The sequence below is a fragment of the Geotrypetes seraphini genome, chromosome 4 (assembly GCF_902459505.1).
Source record: "Geotrypetes seraphini chromosome 4, aGeoSer1.1, whole genome shotgun sequence".
Classification (NCBI taxonomy): Eukaryota; Metazoa; Chordata; class Amphibia; order Gymnophiona; family Dermophiidae; genus Geotrypetes; species Geotrypetes seraphini.
Window position 1 is genome coordinate 209,121,368 of NC_047087.1, and position 22,338 is coordinate 209,143,705.

Consider the following 22,338-nt stretch of genomic DNA (forward strand, 5'->3'; position numbering starts at 1 on the left):
CGCAGGTGACATGATGACATCACGCGCACTCGCTCGGCATGCGCGGATACCCTCTTGCCCGACACAATTTCAGGGGAAGCTTTTCAAAACCCATACAAAATGCCAGGTTTTGAAAAGCCGTCCAGACCCCCGGACATATCCTCAAAACGAGGACATGGCTGGGGAAATCCAGACGTCTGGTAACCCTAGTATTAAGACCTAAGTGACTTGGCCAGAGGACTACCCATGAGGCTACTTCTCCAGCTGATCATCCAAGTGAACTAGTGCGATTTCCTCACTGCTATATTCCTCTGCTCTCAGGACCTTGAACACTACAGTTTGGTGCAGGCACAGTGAGAACTTGGAAGGGTAGCATTACCAGGGTGCAAGGAAACTTCTCATACCATAAGAACATTAGTGAAAGCTTGCCTAATACTGCACAGGGATGGGGCATTAGCAAGCATGTTGTATTCTGAATTTACTATTTTCTTTTATTGACCATGAAAGAAAATACTTGTCAGGCCTTTGGATGTTGTTCACTGGTCATACCCTATGCAAACAAACACGTAATTCCACCACCTGCCACTGACACCACCCCCACCAGACAACTTAAAATTAGCTTGCAATAAGCACATTTAATTACAGATTCCCACAGCAGCTGTGATAACCGGGATCCTTTTGAACTCACTACTTGCAGCTTCACCTCTAATTTTGGGCTGGCTTGGCACCAAATAATGCAGAAGGAGCAATGGCCTGAGGGCTGCAGGAGATTTGACTCTATCACTCGCACTAAGAATTTGAAGGTAGGAAATTGATGCCCAGAGCTAAGGCGGAGGAGGCAGTTTGGAGGCAGGAATATTGCAGACGTCCCGTCAGGTGAAAGGTAGATCCCAGTTTGGGAAGCCGATTGTATTAAAAGAACTGAGGTTAGTACAGTGGTGTAGTATGGGTGAGCGGCGCCCCTCCCTCGCCCCCTTCCATTTTTAACTTCTCCGGCATGAGCAGCATGCCCACGTTGGTGTCGGCTCGCCCTTTGATATCACTTCATAGGCCCGGGTCCCGGAAATGACATCAGAGAGAGTGCCAATGCCCATGTGGGCAGCAACCTCATGCCGGGGAAGTGAAAAAGGTACGGGGGAAGGCAAGGGGCGCATGCGGGGGATGGAGAGGAGGAGGGGTGCTACGCGCTTAGGAAGACCGCGCACGGGGCGGACCGCGCTACCTTACTATGCCACTGGGTCAGTGGGAGAAGGGTTTTTTACTAAAAATAGATAGATATTACTACCACGCAGCACTGATGAGTAGCAACTGGATAGGAGCCGTGAATCCTGCGTCTCCCGGGGGAGCAGTTCCTGCCCATAGAGGCTTGATCTGCTTTAGGAATTTCTGCCAGTCCTGTGCTTCTGTTGCATTCGGTTCAGATCTTTCTGGGAACTATAATCCTACAGCTCCGGAGAAGTTGACTGACTCAAGGCCTGATGCCCGGGCAAGATTTAAATCAATCCGATATTACTCACATACTCTAAATGTTCTCTATCTTCAGTCAGCAGTCTGGTGAAATTTTAAAGTTCAATGGTATTTTTATGATTTTATTTAACAGTGAATGTTTCTTAGTATGTTTGCTGTTTATATGGCCGGGTCTATACTGTCTAAAAATGGAGTTCTTTTTTTATATTTATTTTACTTTTATTATATTCTGTAAACCGCTTGGACCAGTGAAATGAATGAGCGTTATAACAAGATTAATAGACCATAAATCATTAGGCTTTGTTGCCCCAGTGAGCTTGGCTTTAGTGCACAGTTTTGTAGATGTCCTATGCAGAAACAGGCTGACTGGCAAATTCTATATATGACACAAAAAAGAAAAAATCAGCACCAACTAGAACAGCGCCTATAACAGAACTCGCCGGGACAGGATGGGAGAATGAGTTCCAACGGTGAATAATTTGTCCCCATGTCATTCTCTAGTTCTAACTATACTTCCACTGCTTAGCATTTACAACTGTCAAGCAGTACTACCAAGCTGACTGATTTTTGAGAGGAAGATTTTAAGGCACACCTCCAGCCCTCACCCAACTCTGCCCAGCTCTGTCCCAGCTCCACCCATTCTGCTTTATGATTCCACAGCCTGGCCTACCAAAATTCCACAGCCATGATACCAACAAGCCACACCACTATCTGTCAGCAGGGGACACCTTAATAAAATGTCATTTCCTGCTGCTAAGAGACCTGTCACATGATACGAGCTGAGATTTTCTAGCTCTTATCGTGAGTCTGGTCCCACGACAATAGGAGATGACACTTATTAATAATAACTTTAATAATAATAATAACTTTATTTTGTATACTGCCATATCCAGAGAGTTCTAGGTGGTTCACAGCAATTAATTAAGATTACAGACAATGAAAAACATTGGAATTAGCATATTTTGGAGCGTACAGGTCATTGGAGTTGACAGGAATATACAAGAGTGTACAATAGGAAGGTAAAAATTTTTTTTACAGAGAAACTGGTCGTTGAAGTTAACTTGGTTTGGTGGGTACAATAAGAGGGTAAGGTGGAGGTTCACGTGGATTGAGGGGAGTTGAGGGGGTGAGAGGGTGTGTTAGGGGTTCTGTTCGTGGAATAAGTGAGTTTTGAGTTTTTTTTCTGAAGTCAAGGTAGGAGGGGGCTTCAAGTACAATTTCGGCAAGCCATGAGTTTAGTTTGGCTGCCTGGAAGGAGAAGGTTTTGTCGAGGAACCTTTTGAGGTGACATAATTTTAGGGGGGGGGGAAGGCAAACAGATGAATTCTGCGAGAGTTCTTATTGTAATTTAGCTTGAAGTGAGGGTTGAGGTAGCTTGGAGATAGACCAAATACAGTTTTGTAGCAGAGGCATGCGAACTTGAATAGGACTCTGGATTCAAATGGCAGGCAGTGCAGTTTATGGTAGAAAGGGGTGATGTGTTCCCGTTTGTTTAAGCCAAATATAAGGCGGACGGCGGTGTTCTGAATCAGTTTTAGTCTCCTGGTGGTTTTCTTCGTGGAGCCTAGATAAATGATGTTGCAATAATCCAGGATGCTGAGAATGCAGGATTGTACTAATAGGCGGAATGAGTTGTCATCAAAGTATTTTTTTATGGTGCGGAGTTTCCAGAGCACATCTCCTGCTGCCAATGGAGGGGTGGAGTTCCTGGATTCCCAGCAGCAGTGTAGGAGATGACCTGAAAAGTGGGTGTCTCCTGCTGAATTTGGCAGGTCTGTTCAAAATAGTTATATTTTAGGTGAATGGAAGGAACTACACTTCTCCCTCCGTATTTGCTGTGATAGGGGATTAACAGAACCGCAAATACAGAAAAACCGCAAATAACTTTTTCATATGTTATTCGCTGTTTTCTATTAAAAACCATTGTGAATATGGTGAAACCACAAATAACATGGTGGGAGACCTGGCCTGTTCCTAAAGGAAATGCAAAACACGGTGAAGAAAGTGCTGGGAATCAGCGATTTTCTCTTTAAACACTTGGAATCAGAGATTTCTCTATGCAAGCTGATGTAATTTGGGGGAGGAGCAGCAAGCTAAAAACCATGAATAATCGAAACTGCGATTGCTGAAACCACAAATACGAAGGGAGAAGTGTATATGCAGATGAGCTGGAATTATTATTCACGATCTAGTTAGGAATAGTTAATAGTACTGCATTGGGTGAGTGGGTGGGAGGGATGGTAGATATTTTGTATTGTAAATTGCTATGGATTTTTAAGGGATGGAATTAATGTGAATAAAATTCATCCTCAGTTTCTTATATTAGCAGCAATTCCCAATTCAGCTGGTTTTCATGTGATTTTTCCTGGTTAAAACCCTTGTTGCATCAGGAAGAAGGTACCATGGAAAAATCAAAAGTAGACTGCCATGTGAAAGAAGGTTATTACATCAGGCAAACCTGCTATACCAAATCAGAATTGGCACTCAGAATTAAAACAGGTACCACCTAAGTTAAAACAGAGAATGTGAAAACCGGTTGGGATGTGCAGATTGGAAAACAGAACAAGTTGAACTGCTGCAGATCACCTTACAGAAAACTACAGCCTAGCAAAATACCTGCCCTCAGTCACACAGGCAAACCCTCACCAAACACAGAATAAGGGACCACAGACCAGAAAATGCAATGTGCAGACACACAAATGAACTGGAATCCCAAAAGCCAGAGTTTGCACGCAGAGCAAAACCAGAGAAAGAGAAAAAGGAATGCATTTGCTCTTGTACTGTGCAAAATACAGTATAATGATATCAGAAAGAATGAGCAGGGGAAAAAAATACTGTATAATCCTGAGAAAAAAATGGAAGAAACAGCAGCCTGGCCAGAAATTTAACCTGTACATGGACAGTACGGGCTAGCACCAAAATGTGAGAATTGTTTGAACATCATAACTTAATTTTACTGTTAACTTGCTTTCTTTAACTACTTCAAATTGATTATTTTGGCAATATATATGAAATCCTGATAGCAATTAAGCATGCAGAATCTGAAGAGAGGGCTTGCAAAGAGCCCCTCTATGGAACAAGAACCAGAGACTATTTCACTGAGACCTGTTGAGTGCTAATTAATCAAAGCAGCAGGGCAGGAAGACAGCACTCAAGACCTTGCACAATAGGAGCATTATCAGAGAGGAGAAGAGGGTCAGGTAACTAGCCATATCCCAGTGAATAGTGGCCCTCCTGGGGAAAGAGTAAACATTCTCACAGCTGGGAAGGAGGGAATAAAGAGGAGATCATCAGGGACTGTTGGCAATAGCACAGGAGACTTAAATCCAACCTGGGATACTGGAAGGGGCACAGAGAAAAGTGAACAGGAGCAGAGGACTGAGAACCAGGGAAGCCAGGTTCAAATCCCACTATTGTCCCTTGTTAGGGTTACCAGACGACTGGATTTCCCTTTTGAGGACATGTCCAGGGGTCCGGACGGCTTTTCAAAACCCAGCACTGGGCGGTCCTGTGGGTGTGGCCTTGTGTCCAGATTTTCCCGAAGGAAAATCTGGTAACCCTATCCCTTGCGATCTTGGGTAAGTCATTTAGTGGGAGAATTCAAAAGGCAGTAAGGTCTGGATTCTATATAAGACACCATCAGTGGTGGTCACCTTAAAAACAGCCGCCGATCGTGTGTCAATCATACAACAGCACAGTTTACAGAATCGCACCTTCAGGAAAGGTACACACCGGAAATGTAGGCCAGGGTTTTCAAGGCCTACATTTCCAATGCCTACCTTTCACGTGAGTTGTGCCTACAATGCCTAATGCTTTCAGCTTTAGCAATGCCTACCATGGCATTAGACGTCATAAATAACCTCCAGAGGTACAATTCCAGCACCATATTTTTAGTCGTTGGCAGGAGTCTACATTTCCTTTTTTAAACAGCATTTTCAACTTAAGTTAGGCGCTACCAGGGTTCCTACCAGAGACCTACCTTAAGGTGCTATTTATAGACTCCAGGCCTAAGTGTGTTAGCGCACACTAATCGTTAAAGATGCTTATTGGATTCCTCAGGCCATGTGCTAACATTGCCATTGGTGCATAGTACCTGCAAAAAATTATCATGGGAGCACTTACCATTTCCTGCTTAGGAGATGCTAGGAGGTGTTAGTAAGTATTCCCACGTTAACCAGTTAGCTTGCAGTCATCCTAAGGTGCTAGCTGGTTATCGCTTCTATGCCCATTCTCCACCTATGACTTGTCCCCTGAAAAAAAATATATATATATATATATATATTTTAAATAGCATGCAAACAGAGAAAATATCACCAAATGCTTTAACGTGTTTTGTGGCTACCTGTTTTTCCACCTTCTAAGTGCTTTAGGGCTTAACACCTGGGCGTCCAAGCGGCAGATTAAATTTAATGTGGACAAATGCAAAGTGATATCTCAAATCACAGTTACCAGATGCTAGGGTCCACTTTGGGGGTTAGCACCCCAAAAAAGGATCTGTGTATCATTGTAGACAATATGATGAAACCTTCCGCCCAATATGTGGCGGTGGCCAAAAAAGCAAACAGGATGCTAGAAATTATTTAAAAAGAGATGGTTAACAAGAATGTTATAATGCCCCTGTATCACTCCATGGTGCGACCTCATTTGGAGTATTGCGTTCAATTCTGGTCTCCTTATCTCAAGAAAGATATAGTGGTGCTAGAAAGGTTCAAAGGAGAGCGACCAAGATGATAAAGGGGATGGAACTTTTCTCGTATGAGGAAAGACTAAAAAGGTTAGGGCTCTTCAGCTTGGAAAAAAGACGGCTGAGGGGAGATATGATTGAAGTCTACAAAATCCTGAGTGGAGTAGAACGGGTACAAGTGGATCGATTTTTCTAGCCCCCTCTTCTACTAAACCGTGCTAGCAGTTTTAGCGCGGGGAGTCGCGCTGAATGGTCCGCGCTGCTCCAAATGCTCATTGAGTTCCTATGAGTGTCGGGAGCAGATCGGTCCATTCAGCGTGGCTCCCCGCGCTTTAACCGCTAGCGCGGTTTAGTAGAAGAGGGGGTAGGAGACACTCGATGAAGTTACAGGGAAATACTTTTAAAACCAATAGGAGGAAATATTTTTTCACTCAGAATAGTGTCAAATTTGAAAGAACCATTATATCAAATAATATATTTAATTTTATATAGTTGGAGGAAAAATGAGTTTGGTAGTAGTTTTCATCTGGTCTTCAGCAATTTGAGGTTGAGGTGGTTTGACATAGCTATATGAGGAATAGTTATGCTCTGGAACACATTGCCAGAGGTTATGGTAGCTGGTTTTAAGAAAGGTTTGACAATTATTGGAGGAAAAGTCCATAATCTGTTATTGACAAAGACATGGGGGAAGCCACTGCTTACCCTGGATCGGTAGCATGGAATATTGTTGCTCCTTGGGTTTTGGCCAGGTATTAGGGACCTGGATTGGCCACCGTTAGAATGGGCTACTGGGCTTGATGGACCATTGATCTGACCCAGTAAGGCTATTCTTATGTGTGCTAAATACAAATTGGCTTACTTTTGAAACAAATAGGAAGCAATATTTTTTCACTCAATGAATAGTTAAGCTCTGGAACATTGGTACCAAAGCATGTGTTAACAGTGGTTAGCATATCTGGGTAGTGGTATACCTAGGGTATGTGACACCCGGGGCTGATCATTTTTTTAACAACCCCCTTCTCTCTATATTAAAAAAAGAATTGCAAAAGGAGCCCTTAACTTTTTTTGGAAGATATTTTTTAGTAATTGAATTGAACATTTCCCCCTTTTAATTTTATTTTATGTAATTCTTAGTCCTATAGTCTAAATTCTTTTAATTGATAATCATTTAGATGTGTGTGGGGGAGCTGTTATAAGCCCTCCAGGAGACAGCAAAATACCTACTGAATCAGAATGTGTAACTTGCATTGAGATATTACTGGAAAAGTGTTATATTAATCCAAATCCAAAATCCAGTACCTGACATATTATTAATTAATACAAAACATCACTTGTGGCCAACAGAGCAATTTTACCACACCATAAACAGTAACTTCTTCTCTTCTCTCTCCTTTCCATCCAGCATATGACCTCCTTCCCTGTGCTTCCCTTCCATCCAGCATTTACCCTCTTTCTCTGCCCTTCCTTTTCATCTAGTGTTTGCCCTCTTTTTCTCTCTACCTCTTTCATCCAGTGTCTGCCCTTGGTATGCTACTGCGCCACCCCATAGTCTGACACCTCTGTCTCCTTCCTTTGCCTCTCTCCATCTCTCCTTCCCTTCTTCCTCCTCCCATGCTCTGGCATTTCTCTCCTCTGCTTTCCTTCCTTCTTTCCCTCCCAACCCCATCCCACTCTATGGTCTGGCATTTGACCCCTCCCCCTGTGATCTGGCATTTCTCTCTCTCCTCTCCCTTCCCTTGTCTTCCTTCTTCCTTCCTCCTTCCCTCGCTCCCTCCCAATTATGTGGTTTTCTACTTACCCCTCCCTTCCCCCAATTGGGTATAACATTCCTCCCCCCTCCCCCCTGTGGGATAGGTACCTCTTTCTCTCTCTCTTTTTTTTTTTTTTTTTTTTCTCCTCCAGGCTGCCTCTTGCAATCTTTGGACTGCTGGCAGTATCAAGTCAGCTGAACACGCTGCCTTCAGTGTCAATGGAAACTTTCCGTCTGCTTCATGTACCCACAGAGGCAGGACGCTGCAGAGGGAAAGCTTCTGGACCACTGAAGGCAGTGTGTTCAGCTAACTGATGCTGCTAGTAGCCCGAAGATTGCAGATTGCAGATTGCAGCATGGGGAAGGGACCAGAACAACCCCCTAGGAGGTCCACCCGGGGTGGACCTCCCCCCACCTTGGTACACCACTGTATCTGGGTTTAAAAAGGTTTCCCCAAGTTCCTGGAGGAAAAATCCGTAGTGTGCTATTGAGATAGACAAGGGGGGAGCAACTGCTTGCCCTGGGACTGGCAACCTAGAATGTTGCTACTATTTGGGTTTCTGCAAGTACTTGCGATCTGGATTGGCCACTGTTGGAAGCCAGATACTGGGCCGGATGGATCATTCGTCTGGCCCAGGATGGTTATTCTTAAGGTCTTTAAAGAACATAATTAAAGAGCTGTAAAATAGGAGCTTCAGTAACCAAACCAGCAAGCCAATCCCAAAGCCCTTAATAGTAGGGATGTGAACCAGAAGCCAGGAAGAGGCATAGCTAAGGAGCCGGAATGCTTTCCATTCCAAGCAATGAGCCCACTACGTCTTTAGACCTGATCTTATACCTAGCACATGGTATGTGATTGTGCTGGGTCTGACTTGGCACAGAACAAGGATTTGTCATGACACGTTTTCCTTAGCAAAATCAAAAATGTTTGTTGTGAAGGAAAACAAACTTAATCTCTCACAAAAAATATGTACACTGGCACGAAGAAAAGCACTGTAAGAACTTCTGATCTAAGGCCGGCAGCTGTCTTTGATAAAGTAAGCAGCATGCCTGTATGTGCCTCAGCATTTCACATCTTTGTGTACTGTATGCATTTGCGGGTAAATAGTGGAGAGATTTAACAAGCTTTTGTTCCAGGGCAAGAAGCCTGGGTTTTGCAACGTGATTTCTTTTTGGAGCGGTTTGGGTTACTGGAGTATTTATCAATGATCTGGAAATGGGAACAAGATGCGAGCTAGCAAGATACTGCAGTTGCACTGGCTGCAAAGGAGGCAGAGGCACCAAAACTAGGATCACCAGACGTCCTTTTCAAGGACATGTCTGGGGGGTCTGGACGGCTTTTCAATACCTGGCACTTTGTCCGAGTTTTGAAAAACATCTTCTAAATCGTGTCGGGCATGAGGAAATCCACGCATGCGTGGATGCCACGCGATGATGTCACGGTGGACGTCCGCACATGCGCGGATTACCTCCTGCCCGACGAGAGCAGGCAGTGGGGTGCGGGGCTATGACAAGATTGGGGGCGGGACTGGGGCACAACAGGGCAGGGATGGGTGAAATTAGGCGGGCCTGGGGGCAGGTCTAGGGGTCCAGATTTTACTATAGTAAAATCTGGCAACTCTAACCGAAACTGCACCCCATCAAGTGGCTTCCTTGCTTAACTGTGATGCGGTAGGCACCAGGCACCTTTCCGCTCAGGAGTCTCATCTGAACTAACAAGGAAATATTTCTTCACATATAGAGCGGTGGATACATTGAGCAATCTCCTAGGGAAGATGATCTAATCCAGTGTGTTGTAAACTTTTAAAGCTGCGGCACACTAATCTCGGGGCCGCAGCTGGAAGGCCCCCAGAAATGCATGGACGATGCAATGATGTCACCCGGAAATGCATGGACATCGACGCAATGACATCACATGCATGTGGTGGTGGGGTGCTGCAGAAGGAGAGGTGAGGAGAAGGAGCAGAGGCACCGGCGAGGAGGCGCAGGCTCAGACTGACTGACTACAGGATGTGCCTCTTGCGATGAGAGGCACATCCTGTAAGCAGCTAGCCGGCGCCTCTCCTCCTCACCAGCATCTCGCGGCACACCTGGAATCTGCCGCAGCACACGGTTTGCAATACACTGATCTAATCTATTCTAATATAAGATTTCTGAATCGCTCCAATACCATTTCGTTCAAGGCAATTTATATAAAAAAGAAGCCATAATAATTCTATGGGAAAATACAGAAGGATTGCGAAGACCCGCAACATGACATAAACACGCTCGAGAAATGGGCCGCGACATGGCAAATGAGGTTTAACGTGGATAAGTTTAAGGTGATACATGTCGGTAACAAAAATCTTATACACGAATACAGGATGTCCGGTGCAGTACTCGGAGAGACCCCCCAGGAAAGAGACTTGGGAGTACTGGTCGACAAGTCAATGAAGACAACCGCGCAATGCGCGGTAGTGGCAAAAAGGGCGAACAGAATGCTAGGAATGATTAAGAAGGGGATCACAAACAGATCGGAGAAGGTTATCATGCCACTGTACCTGGCTATGGTATGCCCCCACCTGGAATACTGCGTCCAGCACTGGTCACCATACATGAAGAAGGACATGGTACTACTTGAAAGGGTCCAGAGAAGAGCGACTAAAATGGTTAAGGGGCTGGAGGAGTTGCTGTACAGTGAGAGATTAGAGAAACCGGGCTTCTCCCTTGAAAAGAGGAGGCTGAGAGGTGACATGATCGAAACATTCAAGATAAAGTAGATAAAGACAGGTTGTTCACTCGCTCCAGGGTAGGGAGAACGAGAGGGCACTCTCTAAGGTTGAAGGGCGATAGATTCCGTACAAACATAAGGAAGTTCTTCTTCACCCAAAGAGTGATAGAAAACTGGAACGCTCTTCCAGAGGCTGTTATAGGGGAAAACACCCTCCAGGGATTCAAGACAAAGTTAGACAAGTTCCTGATGAACCAGGAAGTACGCAGGTAAGGCTAGACTCAGTCAGGTCTTTGACCTAAGGGCCGCGGCGGGAGCAGACTGCCGGGCACAACGGACCACTGGTCTGACCCAGCAGCGGAAATTCTTATGTTCTTATGTTCCTTGGATAAAAATATGTCCTTATAATTTTTTAACTAAAAGTGCTAACTTTATTCTATCATAAAAATGTTGTCAACATTCTATGAAATCATTCCAAATAACAATAGCAGCATATGTAAAAGAAGAATTAAATTGTTGTTTAAAACGTATACCTCTAAAAGGGGGAAACCACAATAAAAATGTATTACTCAATCTATTAGATGAATAATGCAAATATGTATAATATGATGAATCAAACAGTTTTAAACTCCCCCATGTTTCTCTATAGGCAGCCAATGAAGTTTCTTATAAAATATAGAAACACTATCATGTTTCTTCAGATCATATAGCAATCTCACTGCAGTATTGCGAATCAGCTGCAATTCTTTTACCATTTTTGAGTTTAAGTTCAAATACAAAGAATTACAATAATCGAGTTGTGATAATATCAACATCTAAACTGCCTATGCAAAATGATGTTCAAAAAAAAATGATGGTAGAAAAATAGGATCAGAATTGAAGAAAGCATGGCATAAGCAGAGAAGATTTGAAATTGCAAAGGAGTGAAGGCAAAGCCAGAGATTAAGGGCTCCTTTTACTAAGCTGCGCTAGCGGTTTTAGCACGTGTTTGGCACGCGCAGCATTGCCATGCGTGCTAGACACTAACGCCACCATTGAGCTGGCGCTAGTTTTTGGCGCGTAGCGTGGGGTTAATGCACGCGGCAATATAGCGCATGCTAAAAACGCTAGCGCACCTTAGTAAAAGGAGCCCTAACTGAGGTGGTGGTATAAATTTCACCTTTAATTCTCCACAGTTCAGTGGGGTCCAAGAAGGAAAGAAGGAGGCCTGAAACTCTAATGGCAATAAGAGAGAAAGTTAATACAGGTACCTTACAGAAGACCCATCTTCTCCTCCTGTACAAGTCTCCTGTTACTAAGGAATCTTATGCAGGAATTGGAGGGTCAGGACCCATAGGATTCACTATAGGGGAGCATGGAGGGGAGTAAAAGATCCCCATGCTATGTGCAGCAGCTGCAGGGCCACTTTTACTAGTTCTGCATCTCTCCCTTCCGTACTCTCTCCTCCCTCCTACCCGCAAGTCCTTTGTACTCCTCCAGCAGCACTGATTGAAACAGGCAGCCGCCTTCTGCCAACAATGGGACCTCTTCTCAGGCGTGTCCCGCCTACTCTGATGCAGCTTCCCATTTGCTTTCTTACTAGATAGAGTATTGGTGTTTAAGGCCTGGTGTAATATTTACAGTGATGCCTTTTCACAAATAAGTTTGTTCCTTTTTGAGGCCTGGCTATTAGGATATGGTAAGGTTCTGAGTGTGTTTTGCAGATGGCCTTACCGAGATTACATCGAAACAAACTAAGAGTATATTAATGTTATAATACCAGATGGGGTTTTAGAACATTTTGCAGGATCTGATATGTGTTAAGGTGGTTGTTTTATAGCAGACTTTTGTCTGATAAGGTTTAAACTGAGACGCTATCTCTCGAGGGGGCTTTTGAGTTGAATTGTTCCCATTGACATGTGTTTTAGTGTTGGTAAGTGTTTGAAATAATCAAGTTTGGAATATGTGTAGGGTTACCAGATGTCCTCATTTTAGAGCACTGTCCAGGCGTCTTGACGGGTTTTCAAAACCCAGCACTTTGTTCGGGTTTTGAAAACCATTGAGCACAGGGTCACGTCTGGAGAGCATCTGCATATGCGCGGATGCCCTCCAGATGTGCCCTCCAAGAGACGGGGTTTGTGTGGGGCCACGGTTGAGGGGCGGAACAGGGCAAGAATCAGAGTATGAATGGGCACAACCACTGACCCTCATGCCTTGCATTGAAGATTGCTGCTGTAGAAGGACTGAGGTTGAGATAGACACTAAAAAATGGCAGTATCTGGAATCTAGAGTGGAGATTGTGATGTCATAATGCCTAATTCCACTAATGCCTAAGAGCCAACCTCATCAGTGATGTCACAATGGCTTGACTGTCCTATACTTGGCTGACATAAGAATCAGAGTATGAATGGGTACAACCACTGATTCTCAAGCCTTCCATTGAAGATTGCTGGTGTAGAAGGACTGAGGTTCAGATAGACACCAAAGAATGACATGGGATGTTTTTCCGTGGTTATCCGCGGGGACAGGAGCGGTGATGTATTCTGTCACTGTGTCATTCTCTAGCAGCACCTCTAATCCCTCCAGTGGAATGCCATTCAATAGCAGCTTGTCACTAAAATCCTAAATGTGCTACTCCTGACATCAGTCTTATGGGATATGACATTTAGGAGGAATTCATCACGGGGTATTAACCAATTTAGCATGTGCTAAATGCTAAGATGCCCATAGGAATATAATGGTGTCTTAGCATTTATACGGCTAGATTCACGAACCTGCCCGATCGGGATCGATCCGTGTCCAATTCGGGCAGGTCGATGGATTCTTAAAACTCCAATATGCAGATGGGGGTGATTGGAGGAACTCCCCCCATCTGCCAGCACGGATCGCTACTGTGTGATTCTGATGCATGCGCAGACCCTGACAGTAGTGACAGGAGAAGCAGCCTTCTATCACTGCTGTCAGGGCTTCTGCCGGCTTTTTAATTTTTTTTTATTTTTAATCAGGCAGTTGCGTGTATTACATACGCAAAATAACTGCTTGATTTAAAAAAAAAAACAAAAGCCCCCCCGAAGTGCCTCCTCCCTCCCCAAACTCCTAACAAATGTCCCCCACCCCCATGACGATGCCCACAAAAGGCAGGAGGGATGCCAACTCCCTCCTGCCATCTCAAACGCCTTCTGCCTTGCCCGGCCCACCTCCCTCCCTCCCTGTAACTAAGCTAGGCCAGCCGGCTGGCTGGCCCACCCCTCCCCATACCTTTTAAACTCATTGGGAGCAGGAGGGGTAGTCAGTCCCTCCTGTTCCAGGCCTCCTCCAAGGTTGACCGGCTGGCTGAGCCCAGCCCACCCCCTCCCCTCCCCATACCTTTTAAACTCGTTGGGAGCAGGAGGGGTGCTCAGTCCCTCCTGCTCCAGGCCTCCTCCGACACAAGTGCGGCCTTAGGCCATGCCCCAGTGCATCATGGGATGCACAGGGAGGGGCCTAAGGCCCTGATTGGCTGAGGTGCCTTGGGCTCTTACCTTGGGAGGGACCTGGGGTGCCTCAGCCAATCAGAGACTTCCTTAAGGAGGAGTCTAAGGAAGTCTCTGATTGGCCAATGATTGGCCAATCACATGATGCACCGGGGCGTGGCCTAAGGCCGCACTTGATTTGGAGGAGGCCTGGAGCAGGAGAGACTGAGCACCCCTCCTGATCCCAACGAGTTTACAAGGTACGGGGAGGGGGTGGGCCAGGCCCGGCCAGCCGGCCAGCCTTGGAGGAGGCCTAGAGCAGGAGAGACTGAACACCTCTCCTGCTCCCAATGATTTGAAAAGTAGGGGAGGGGTGGGCCGGGCCCAGCCAGCTGGTCCAACTAGCTTAAGCAAAATGGAGGGAGGGAGGCCGGGCCGGGCCCGGCCAGAAGGGGTTGCCCATATTTGTTGCGACGTAAATTATGTTTGACTCGTGTTTGTGGGGCATCGGTGCTGGGGGAACATCGGCGAGCAGGGCCGTGTTAAAACTGCAACTTTTTTTATTTTTATTTTAGCTTACTTTTGTAGCCCAGTAAGCCCGTGGTTTAAACCCACTTTAAACCCGCGGGTTAAAACCACGGGCTCACAGTGCGGGGCAGAGCAGGGCGGCATTTGGGGCGAGCAGGCAGGGCTTCTATGGAGCTGGAGAGTCAGAAAGACGTTTTCGAGTGGTCTCCAGCAGTTGCTTTTTGGTTTGATCGGCCAGCCCAGTCGGTTTTAAAATTTTGGATGGTGAATCACATCCTTGCCCACTTTGCATGCATTTTTCCTCATTTGCATGCACGGATTCGAAGCGGATCACAGGAGAGATTAATGAATAGTGCAGGAGAAAAATCTAGTCACAAAGGGGTATCAAACCGATCGGTACACGTTCGGTTTGCTTTGTGAATCTAGCCCATAGTGCCTTAAATCGGTTAGTGCCCCTTGATGAATTCTCCCCTTTGTTTACTAATGAAATGAAGACTAAATATCTATGAACCCTTGCCAGGCCCTTATCTTGCTTAAAACACACCCAGGCCACATCCCCTTTTCATTTGCATTCACTTGGGTCTAATGTGTGCAAATTCCAGGGCTTTGTACTATAGGGACTTGGACATTTATACAAAATAAACATTTAGGTGGCATCATACATATAGGGGGCCCAGGGTATTTTTCACCTGGAAGTAAGCTAATCAAAAATATGAAACATCTAGCTTGATTTTAGTCTAATTGTACTGGTTCTGACTCACAAAAGGTGGTTGTTTTTTTTTAATCATTTTATGTACTGATAATTGTTACCTGTTACCTTTGATTCCTTAATAAAAATGGTTAAAAAAACAAAACAAAACAGGGTTCTATGTGACAGGAACTCTGACCCTGCACCTCCCCTACATTGCTACTGCACCAAACTCACAGAAGGCTAGAAGAAAAGTTTGAATTCAGATCATGGTTTAAAAAAAACGTATTTCTATAACAAATACATTTTCCTCCAACCTTCTTGATGTGGCAGCATCAACGTAATCTATAATGACAGCAGCCAACTATCAGTACTGTATAGGAATTATTGAGAAATGGCAAGAAACCTGACTTTCAGTTGTCCTGCAATATTACAGAGTCAGTGAAAGAAGAAGAATTTGAACCTGGTTCTCAAGCTTCAGCTCTGACCACAAGGCTACTCTTATTGTAAATGGAAATGTTGGTTGAATGCATAATTTCCAGTTCAAGTAACGATTTGTGACACTGCATGTGATGTTTTTGGTTCTAAAACCAGCTCCAGCTCACGTTCCTGTCGAACAAGAGCCCACCAGCCGTCCTCCTTGGGTAACTGATGATGCCTTCTCCCAAAAGTATGCACCCAGCAAGACCACCACCTCGGTAACAAAGCACGTTCTACCAAAGGGTGCTCCACCGGCGCCACATCCCATTTCAACAGCGGCACATCCCATTTCAACAGCGGCACCCCCCTCTCATCCTGGACCCGCAATGCCCCGTGGCCTCATTCAAAGAGCTGAGCGCTTCCCTGCTAGCACCAGGACTCCCCTGTGTGGCCACTGCAACAGCGTCATTCGGTAAGGTCCTTGGCCCATGTATAACTACATAAGTCTCAGCACAACCCTAATAGATCATCTCTTTGTGACCAGCTTAACTTCGTGCCCTGTTGAGTCTTTAGTTTGTCATATTCCAAATCATGATTTTATAGGCCTCTGTCATATCACTTCTCAGTTGTCTTCAGTCCAAGCTAAAGAGGTCTAACCTATTTACTTGTGTTTCATAAGGAAACTATTCATCCACTTTGTCATTTTTGGTTCCTTTCTATGAACCATTTAGGTCAGCTAGTACTCAAGAAAGTGAGACTGAGATTAATTTGACTACAAAAAAATAAAACATGCAAAAACATAGATAAGAAAATGCTTTTTTTTAGCGGCTGGTATATGCTAGTTTTGAGAATATATATGTCTCTGGTCTTGTGTTTTGTATAGTATAGCTGGACATGTATATAGTCAGGCCAATATTCAAAACAATTTAAGTGGGCGGGAGAGGCTCCTTCCCGCTTAAATCACTTGAGATCTCGATCTCTAAACTACCAATATTCAGTGGCATTTAATTAAGCCGCGCTGTTGAACATTGCCTCTGACCAGCCATATTCAAAGTGGAAAGGTCAGAGGCAGTACAGGGGGTGGAGTTATGGGAGGAGCTCACAGTTATGCAGTTGCCAGCATCCGCATAGCTAGACAAATGTAGGACAAGGCTGTCCTAAATTAATCTAGTTAGCTACGGAGTTGTGGCTGAATATCAGTCGGGACCTGCCTAACTTTTTAAAGACAGCAGCCTATCTGATCTCTCACCCACCCAGCCAAACCAGTCACCCTCCTTTGCAAACCTCATCCTCCTGGCATAGAAGGAAATCCCCCTCCCACCCCAAGTTCCAGTAGTCCCCTTTGGGCCTACCTGAGATATCTGGTAGTCCAGGGGGATGGGAGTGAAGTTCACTCGCTTCTGCTGCCCCATCAAAATGGCTGCTATAATTTCTAGCCTCCCCAGTAGACATTTTTATTTATAAGGATTTATTCATCGCCTTTTTCATGAAGAGAATCACCTAAAGTGGTTTACAATACACTAAATAGTAATCAGGTACTCTTAAGTATTTTTCCTATCTTTCCTAGCAGGCTCAGAATCTAAGTGTGGTACCTGGGGCAATGAACGAAGTGACTTGTCCACAGTCACAAGGAGCAGGCTAGGATCAATTCACAACCTCAGGGTCTAACCACTAGGCTACACCTTAAATTGTAACCTCTAGGCTTTGTTTTGACTAGGTCGGAGGACTCTGAATTTTTGCAGTGTTGCCAATCAATTTTATGTCACCAAGAGGGTTCATCTTGAAATTCTTAACACCAAAAATCAACCAGGGCTGTACTGGATGACACTGGACTCTTACCTCATGGTGACATGAAGTTTGACTGGCCTTTCTCAACAGGATACAAGCAGTCATTCATCTCCATTATCTTACATTTTTTCATCAATTATTGTACTGCCCTAAACCTTATTATCTTCATTTCTCCCCACCCACCCCTAAATGAGGCATTCAAACATGCCCTCTGTAGTTCTGTGTGACATCACAGCAGTACTTTATAGGAGTTTGGGAATAGTTGAAATAGACAATGTAAGTTTTGTGGGGATATGTGCAATTTATATGGAGTGTGGGCATGGAAAGCATGTAGATGGAGATGTTTTTGTGTGAGGTAGATGATGTGATGAGTATCATTCTAAGAATATTGAGAATAATGTATGTGCCCAATACTCCATTGTCCCAGGTACGCTACATAGATTGTGAGCCCACTGGGACAGATAGGAAAAATGCTTGAGTACCTGATTGTAAACCGCCTAGATAACTTTGATATGCGGGGTATAAATACCAAAATAAATCGACACCAGTGAATTAATCATTAGAGCACAAAAAAAGCTCAGTGGCTGTAATATTTTGTAAAACCTTTTAAATAAATAGTAGTATCATATGAACAGGCCAGTGTGCAAAGTTCATACAAAATTGCACAACAAAACTACCGTGGCATGCTCAGAATAATGAGTGTGCAAATTAATGTTGTGTTAAAATTGCAGTATTAATTAGCTGCTTTCTATTCAGTGCTATTTTTCTGTCAATGTCTGAGCATTGACAGGAAAGTTAACATAACAAAAAGTCCATACACACACATTCTGGGCAACCACCTCCCACGTTCCAGCTCTTTAAAAAAAAAACCAAACCTCTCGGCTCCCTTATCAAAAGGCTCTGATGGACCAGAGGACCCTGACCTAGGGTTACCAGATGTCAGGATTTACCTGGACATGTCCTCTTTCAGGTTCTCAAGCCCGGGGCCACATCTGGAAAGCTGCCAAGCACGCATGAGTGTGACGCAAGCTGTGGCCTTGAGCTGGAGGAAAGAGAAGAGATCTGGGGGGGGGGAGGGGGGTGGAGCTGGGGTATAATGGGGCGTAACTTAGGCAGAACAGAGCGGGGCTGGGGTGGAATGGGACGGGAATGGAGTGGGGCCACGTGTCCGGGTTTTATCAGAAAATATACTGGCAACTCTACCCTGACCCCCAAAACCATAGCCCTGGCGGTCTGGCCTGGCCAGACTCTCTCTGAGGCAGGCCAGAGACTTAGACAGCCCCTTCCCCCAAAGCAGATCAGAGACCCCCTGTTGGTCTAGGCTTGGCCTTCCTCACAGCCTCAACATTCTTTAGAAAGCAGGGAGGAAGGAGTAGCATCCTTTCCTCCTCCCTCTGGGCAGAGTAATCAAACTGGCAGCTCCCCACCTAGTGCATTCTAGAATGTACTGGGTGGAGTGGGGCACCACTATTTTGGTGACACCCACCCTGGAGGGAGGTGGGAAGGATGCCTCCTCCCTCCTCCCTGCTTTCTAAGGTACGTCAGGACTGTGGGGTGAGTGGGGCTTAGGTCACTAGGAGGAAGGCTTGCCTCTGAGGGGGCTGTGATCGGGGTTTGGGTCCCTGGCCTGCTTTGGAGGGGATCTGTCCTAGCTAGGCCAGAGGTTCCATTGGACTACCATGGTTATGATTTTGGGTGTCAAGGTCCATTGGACCAAGAGTGCGGCTACCTGGTTGGGGGGAGGGGCAAGTGGCATGGGAAACTCATTCAGGGCAGGGTGGTTCAGTTGGTGGAAGAGAAGGGGGTGCCATTAGACACCCCTTCTCTCAACCAACCCTTTTTTCAACCACCCCTTCTCTCAACCAACCCTAACACTGCCCTGAACCTGGTGTTATTTTTGACGGCACTAAACGCAACTTATTTATTTATTTTAGTATTTATCTACCACTTATAACCAAAGCAGTTTAAATTTAGGTACTCAAGTATTTCTCCCTATCTGTCCCGGCGGGCTCACAATCTAACTAACATACCTGGGGCAATGGAGTGTTAAGTGACTTGCCTAGCGTCAGAAGGAGCAGTGCTGGATTTGAACCTGCAACCTCAGTCGCTTTTTTTCAGATCACTAAAAGCAATCACTTTTTTTTGGTGCACCGCAAAACCATGTTAGAGCATCAATCGCTCTGCTAATTTAAATGGCATTTCAATATTAATGAGCTTATTAATGGTCAGATCGGAGAATGAGTGATCATGCAGAAACCACGCGGTAAGCCGTTTTCTGAATGGGGGTCGGCCAATTCCACCGTCGCTGAACCAGTCAAAACTGGTTTAGTGATGATGGTTAGACGATTGCTGACTTTAGTGCATGTGGCCCTGAGAGTTGGTAAAAGAGTTGTGGGGAAAAGGGTGTGTGTGACCTGCTATTAATATTAAAGAGAGATGAGACCACCAATCTATAGGTTGCAGAGGGCACCTGAAACCCTTGCACCAACCCTGCTGCGCTGTATGGATGCCATGTGTGAATTTTTGTAGAATGGAAAGTTCTCCAAAAGCCCTTCTGTCTTTTTCATTCTGTTTCTGTGCTTCCAAGTCTAAGAATTGCTCAGTGAAACAAAAGCAGAGTGATACTTGCCCTGTTCACACAACAACTCCTGTGGTAAAAGTGCCCGTCTGACATACACAGACATTTTAATTTATGTTTCTCTGCATTTTTCTCTAATAGAGGTCCCTTCCTGGTGGCTATGGGTCGCTCTTGGCACCCAGAGGAATTCTACTGTGCCAACTGCAAGACCTCGCTGGCTGATGTGAGCTTTGTGGAGGAGCAGAACAATGTGTACTGTGAACGTTGCTATGGACAGCATTTTGCTCCAACATGTGCGAAATGCCACACCAAGATCATGGGGGTAAGTGAGCTTTACAGTCCTTCCACTTAGCAAGAGCCTCTGCAGCACTCAGGTTGTATTCCATACCCTGGAATCACCAAGTAATGACAACTACAGTGCAGACTCCATATAACACAAACATTGGGGGTCCAAGTTATTTGACTGTGCTGTGAATTGCATTATATCAGGTCTACAGCATAATTTTTTTTAAATGCCTCTTAATTCTACAAAATTATGTGCACATTGTTATGCTTAGTGCTTAAAGTTACATGCACAAGTTATAGACTGGCTAACGGTTGAGGGAAGAGTCCTCTTCAAATTTGTATGCCTCTCCGACAAAGCATTACATGGCCTACTGCCCATCAGTAGCGTACAAAAGGGGGGGGGGGGAAATCCACCTAAGGTGCAGCCTTAGGGGGGGTGCACAGCAGGCCAGGTCAGGAAAATTCTACCGGGCCAATCTGCCTTCTTTTTCCCTTCTTCCTTTTAATTCTGCGTCGCCCTGTCATCTCGTTCCCTCTCCGCCTCCATCCGCCACGCCAACATCCATGCGTGCTGTCATGAGCTGCACTTTTGCAGCGCGCTGCCCCGCCTCCAATCCTCTGGCCCTGCCCCTACCCGCGTAGCTGCTCATTCAAGGCTTCGGTTTCATTATGTAGTTTGGGGCGGTTCTTTCCGTTGATTGGCCGTGCGGCGCCTGCTGTCTCCGCCCCCTTCCCCCCTCCCCCCGTGGCTCACGTGCCGCACAGGCTGCTGCTCCCTCCTCAGAGCTGGTCTCCTCAGTGTCTCTCTCCGACGCTTTCGAGAACGGAGTAGCCTCCAACGTGGTGACTTGGGGAGCTGTTACCCGATGGCGGCGGCAATGGCTTGGGGAAGGCAGGGAGAGAAAGAAAGGGGGCAGGGAGACAGAAGGAAAGAAGGGAAACAGAGGAAAAGAAAGGGGCATGAAGAGAGAAAAAAAGAAAGGGAGGCAGGGAGAAAGAAAGGGCAGAGAGAGAGGAAGAAAAAGTTGGGGGAGGGAATGAGGTCTGGAGGAGAGGAAGCATACAGGCTGAAAGAAGGGAAGAAAGATTGGATGCACAGTTAGAAGAAGAAAGTGCAACCAGAGACTCATGAAATCACCAGACAACAAGGTAGAAAAAATTATTTTATTTTAAATTTAGTGATCAAAATGTGTCTGAATTTATATCTGCTGTCTATATTTTGCACTATGGCCCCCCTTTTACTAAACCACAATAGCGGTTTTTAGCGCTGGGAGCCTATGAGTGTCGAGAGAAGCCCTGGGCATTCAGCGCAGATCCCTGCGCTAAAAACTGCTATTGTGCTTTAGTAAAAAGGGAGGGGGAGTATTTGTCTATTTTTGTATGGTTGTTACTGAGGTGACAGTGCATAGAGTCATCTGCCTTGACCTCTTTGAAAAAACCCCAGAATAGGAATGATAATTAACATTTTCTCAGCATACAGTGTGCTTTGTGTTTTTTTTTTTATTTTATTGTTGATAAATCATTTTGACTTGGCCATTTTAAAAGTAGCTCGCAAGCCCCAAAAATGTGGGCACCCCTGAGCTAGAGCGTTGAAGCTGTGTGTTTCTGCCATAAAGGTCATCTCTGACGCAACCGGAAGTTGCATCAGATGACCTTTACAGCAGCCATATGCAACTACAACGCTCTGGCTGCTGCAAGAAGGCAGTTTAGACATCGCCGACCACAGGGCAGGGAGGTTTGTTGGACCGGGCCTGATGTCCGGGCCAGGGGGGGAGAAAGTGCCATGAAGGTAAGGGGCAGGGAGGGAGAAAGGAAGAAAAGGTGGGGGTGGAGAGGAAAACAGGGTAAAACAGAGGGGAGAGAAGGACGCTGAAAGCACATGGGGAAGTCAGAGGGGGGAGAAGGACGCTGAAAGCACATGGGGAAGACAGAGTGGGAAGAAGATGCTGAATGGAAATGGGGAACAGAGAGTGGGGAGAAGATGCTGAAGGGAAATGAGGAACAGAGAGTGGGGAGAAGATGCTGCAGGA

At 45.5% G+C, this 22,338-nt stretch overlaps 1 protein-coding gene across 1 annotated transcript in view; it reads left to right on the plus strand.

Annotated features, from left to right (window-relative positions):
* Nucleotides 1-22,338, plus strand: part of LOC117359378 (LIM domain-binding protein 3-like) — a 123,400-nt gene that overhangs the window by 68,522 nt on the left and 32,540 nt on the right. Inside the window, exons 7-8 of the mRNA XM_033942031.1 lie at nucleotides 15,832-16,129; nucleotides 20,165-20,345. Of these exons, the coding sequence (XP_033797922.1) occupies nucleotides 15,832-16,129; nucleotides 20,165-20,345 (479 nt within the window). The remainder of the gene's footprint in view (nucleotides 1-15,831; nucleotides 16,130-20,164; nucleotides 20,346-22,338) is intronic.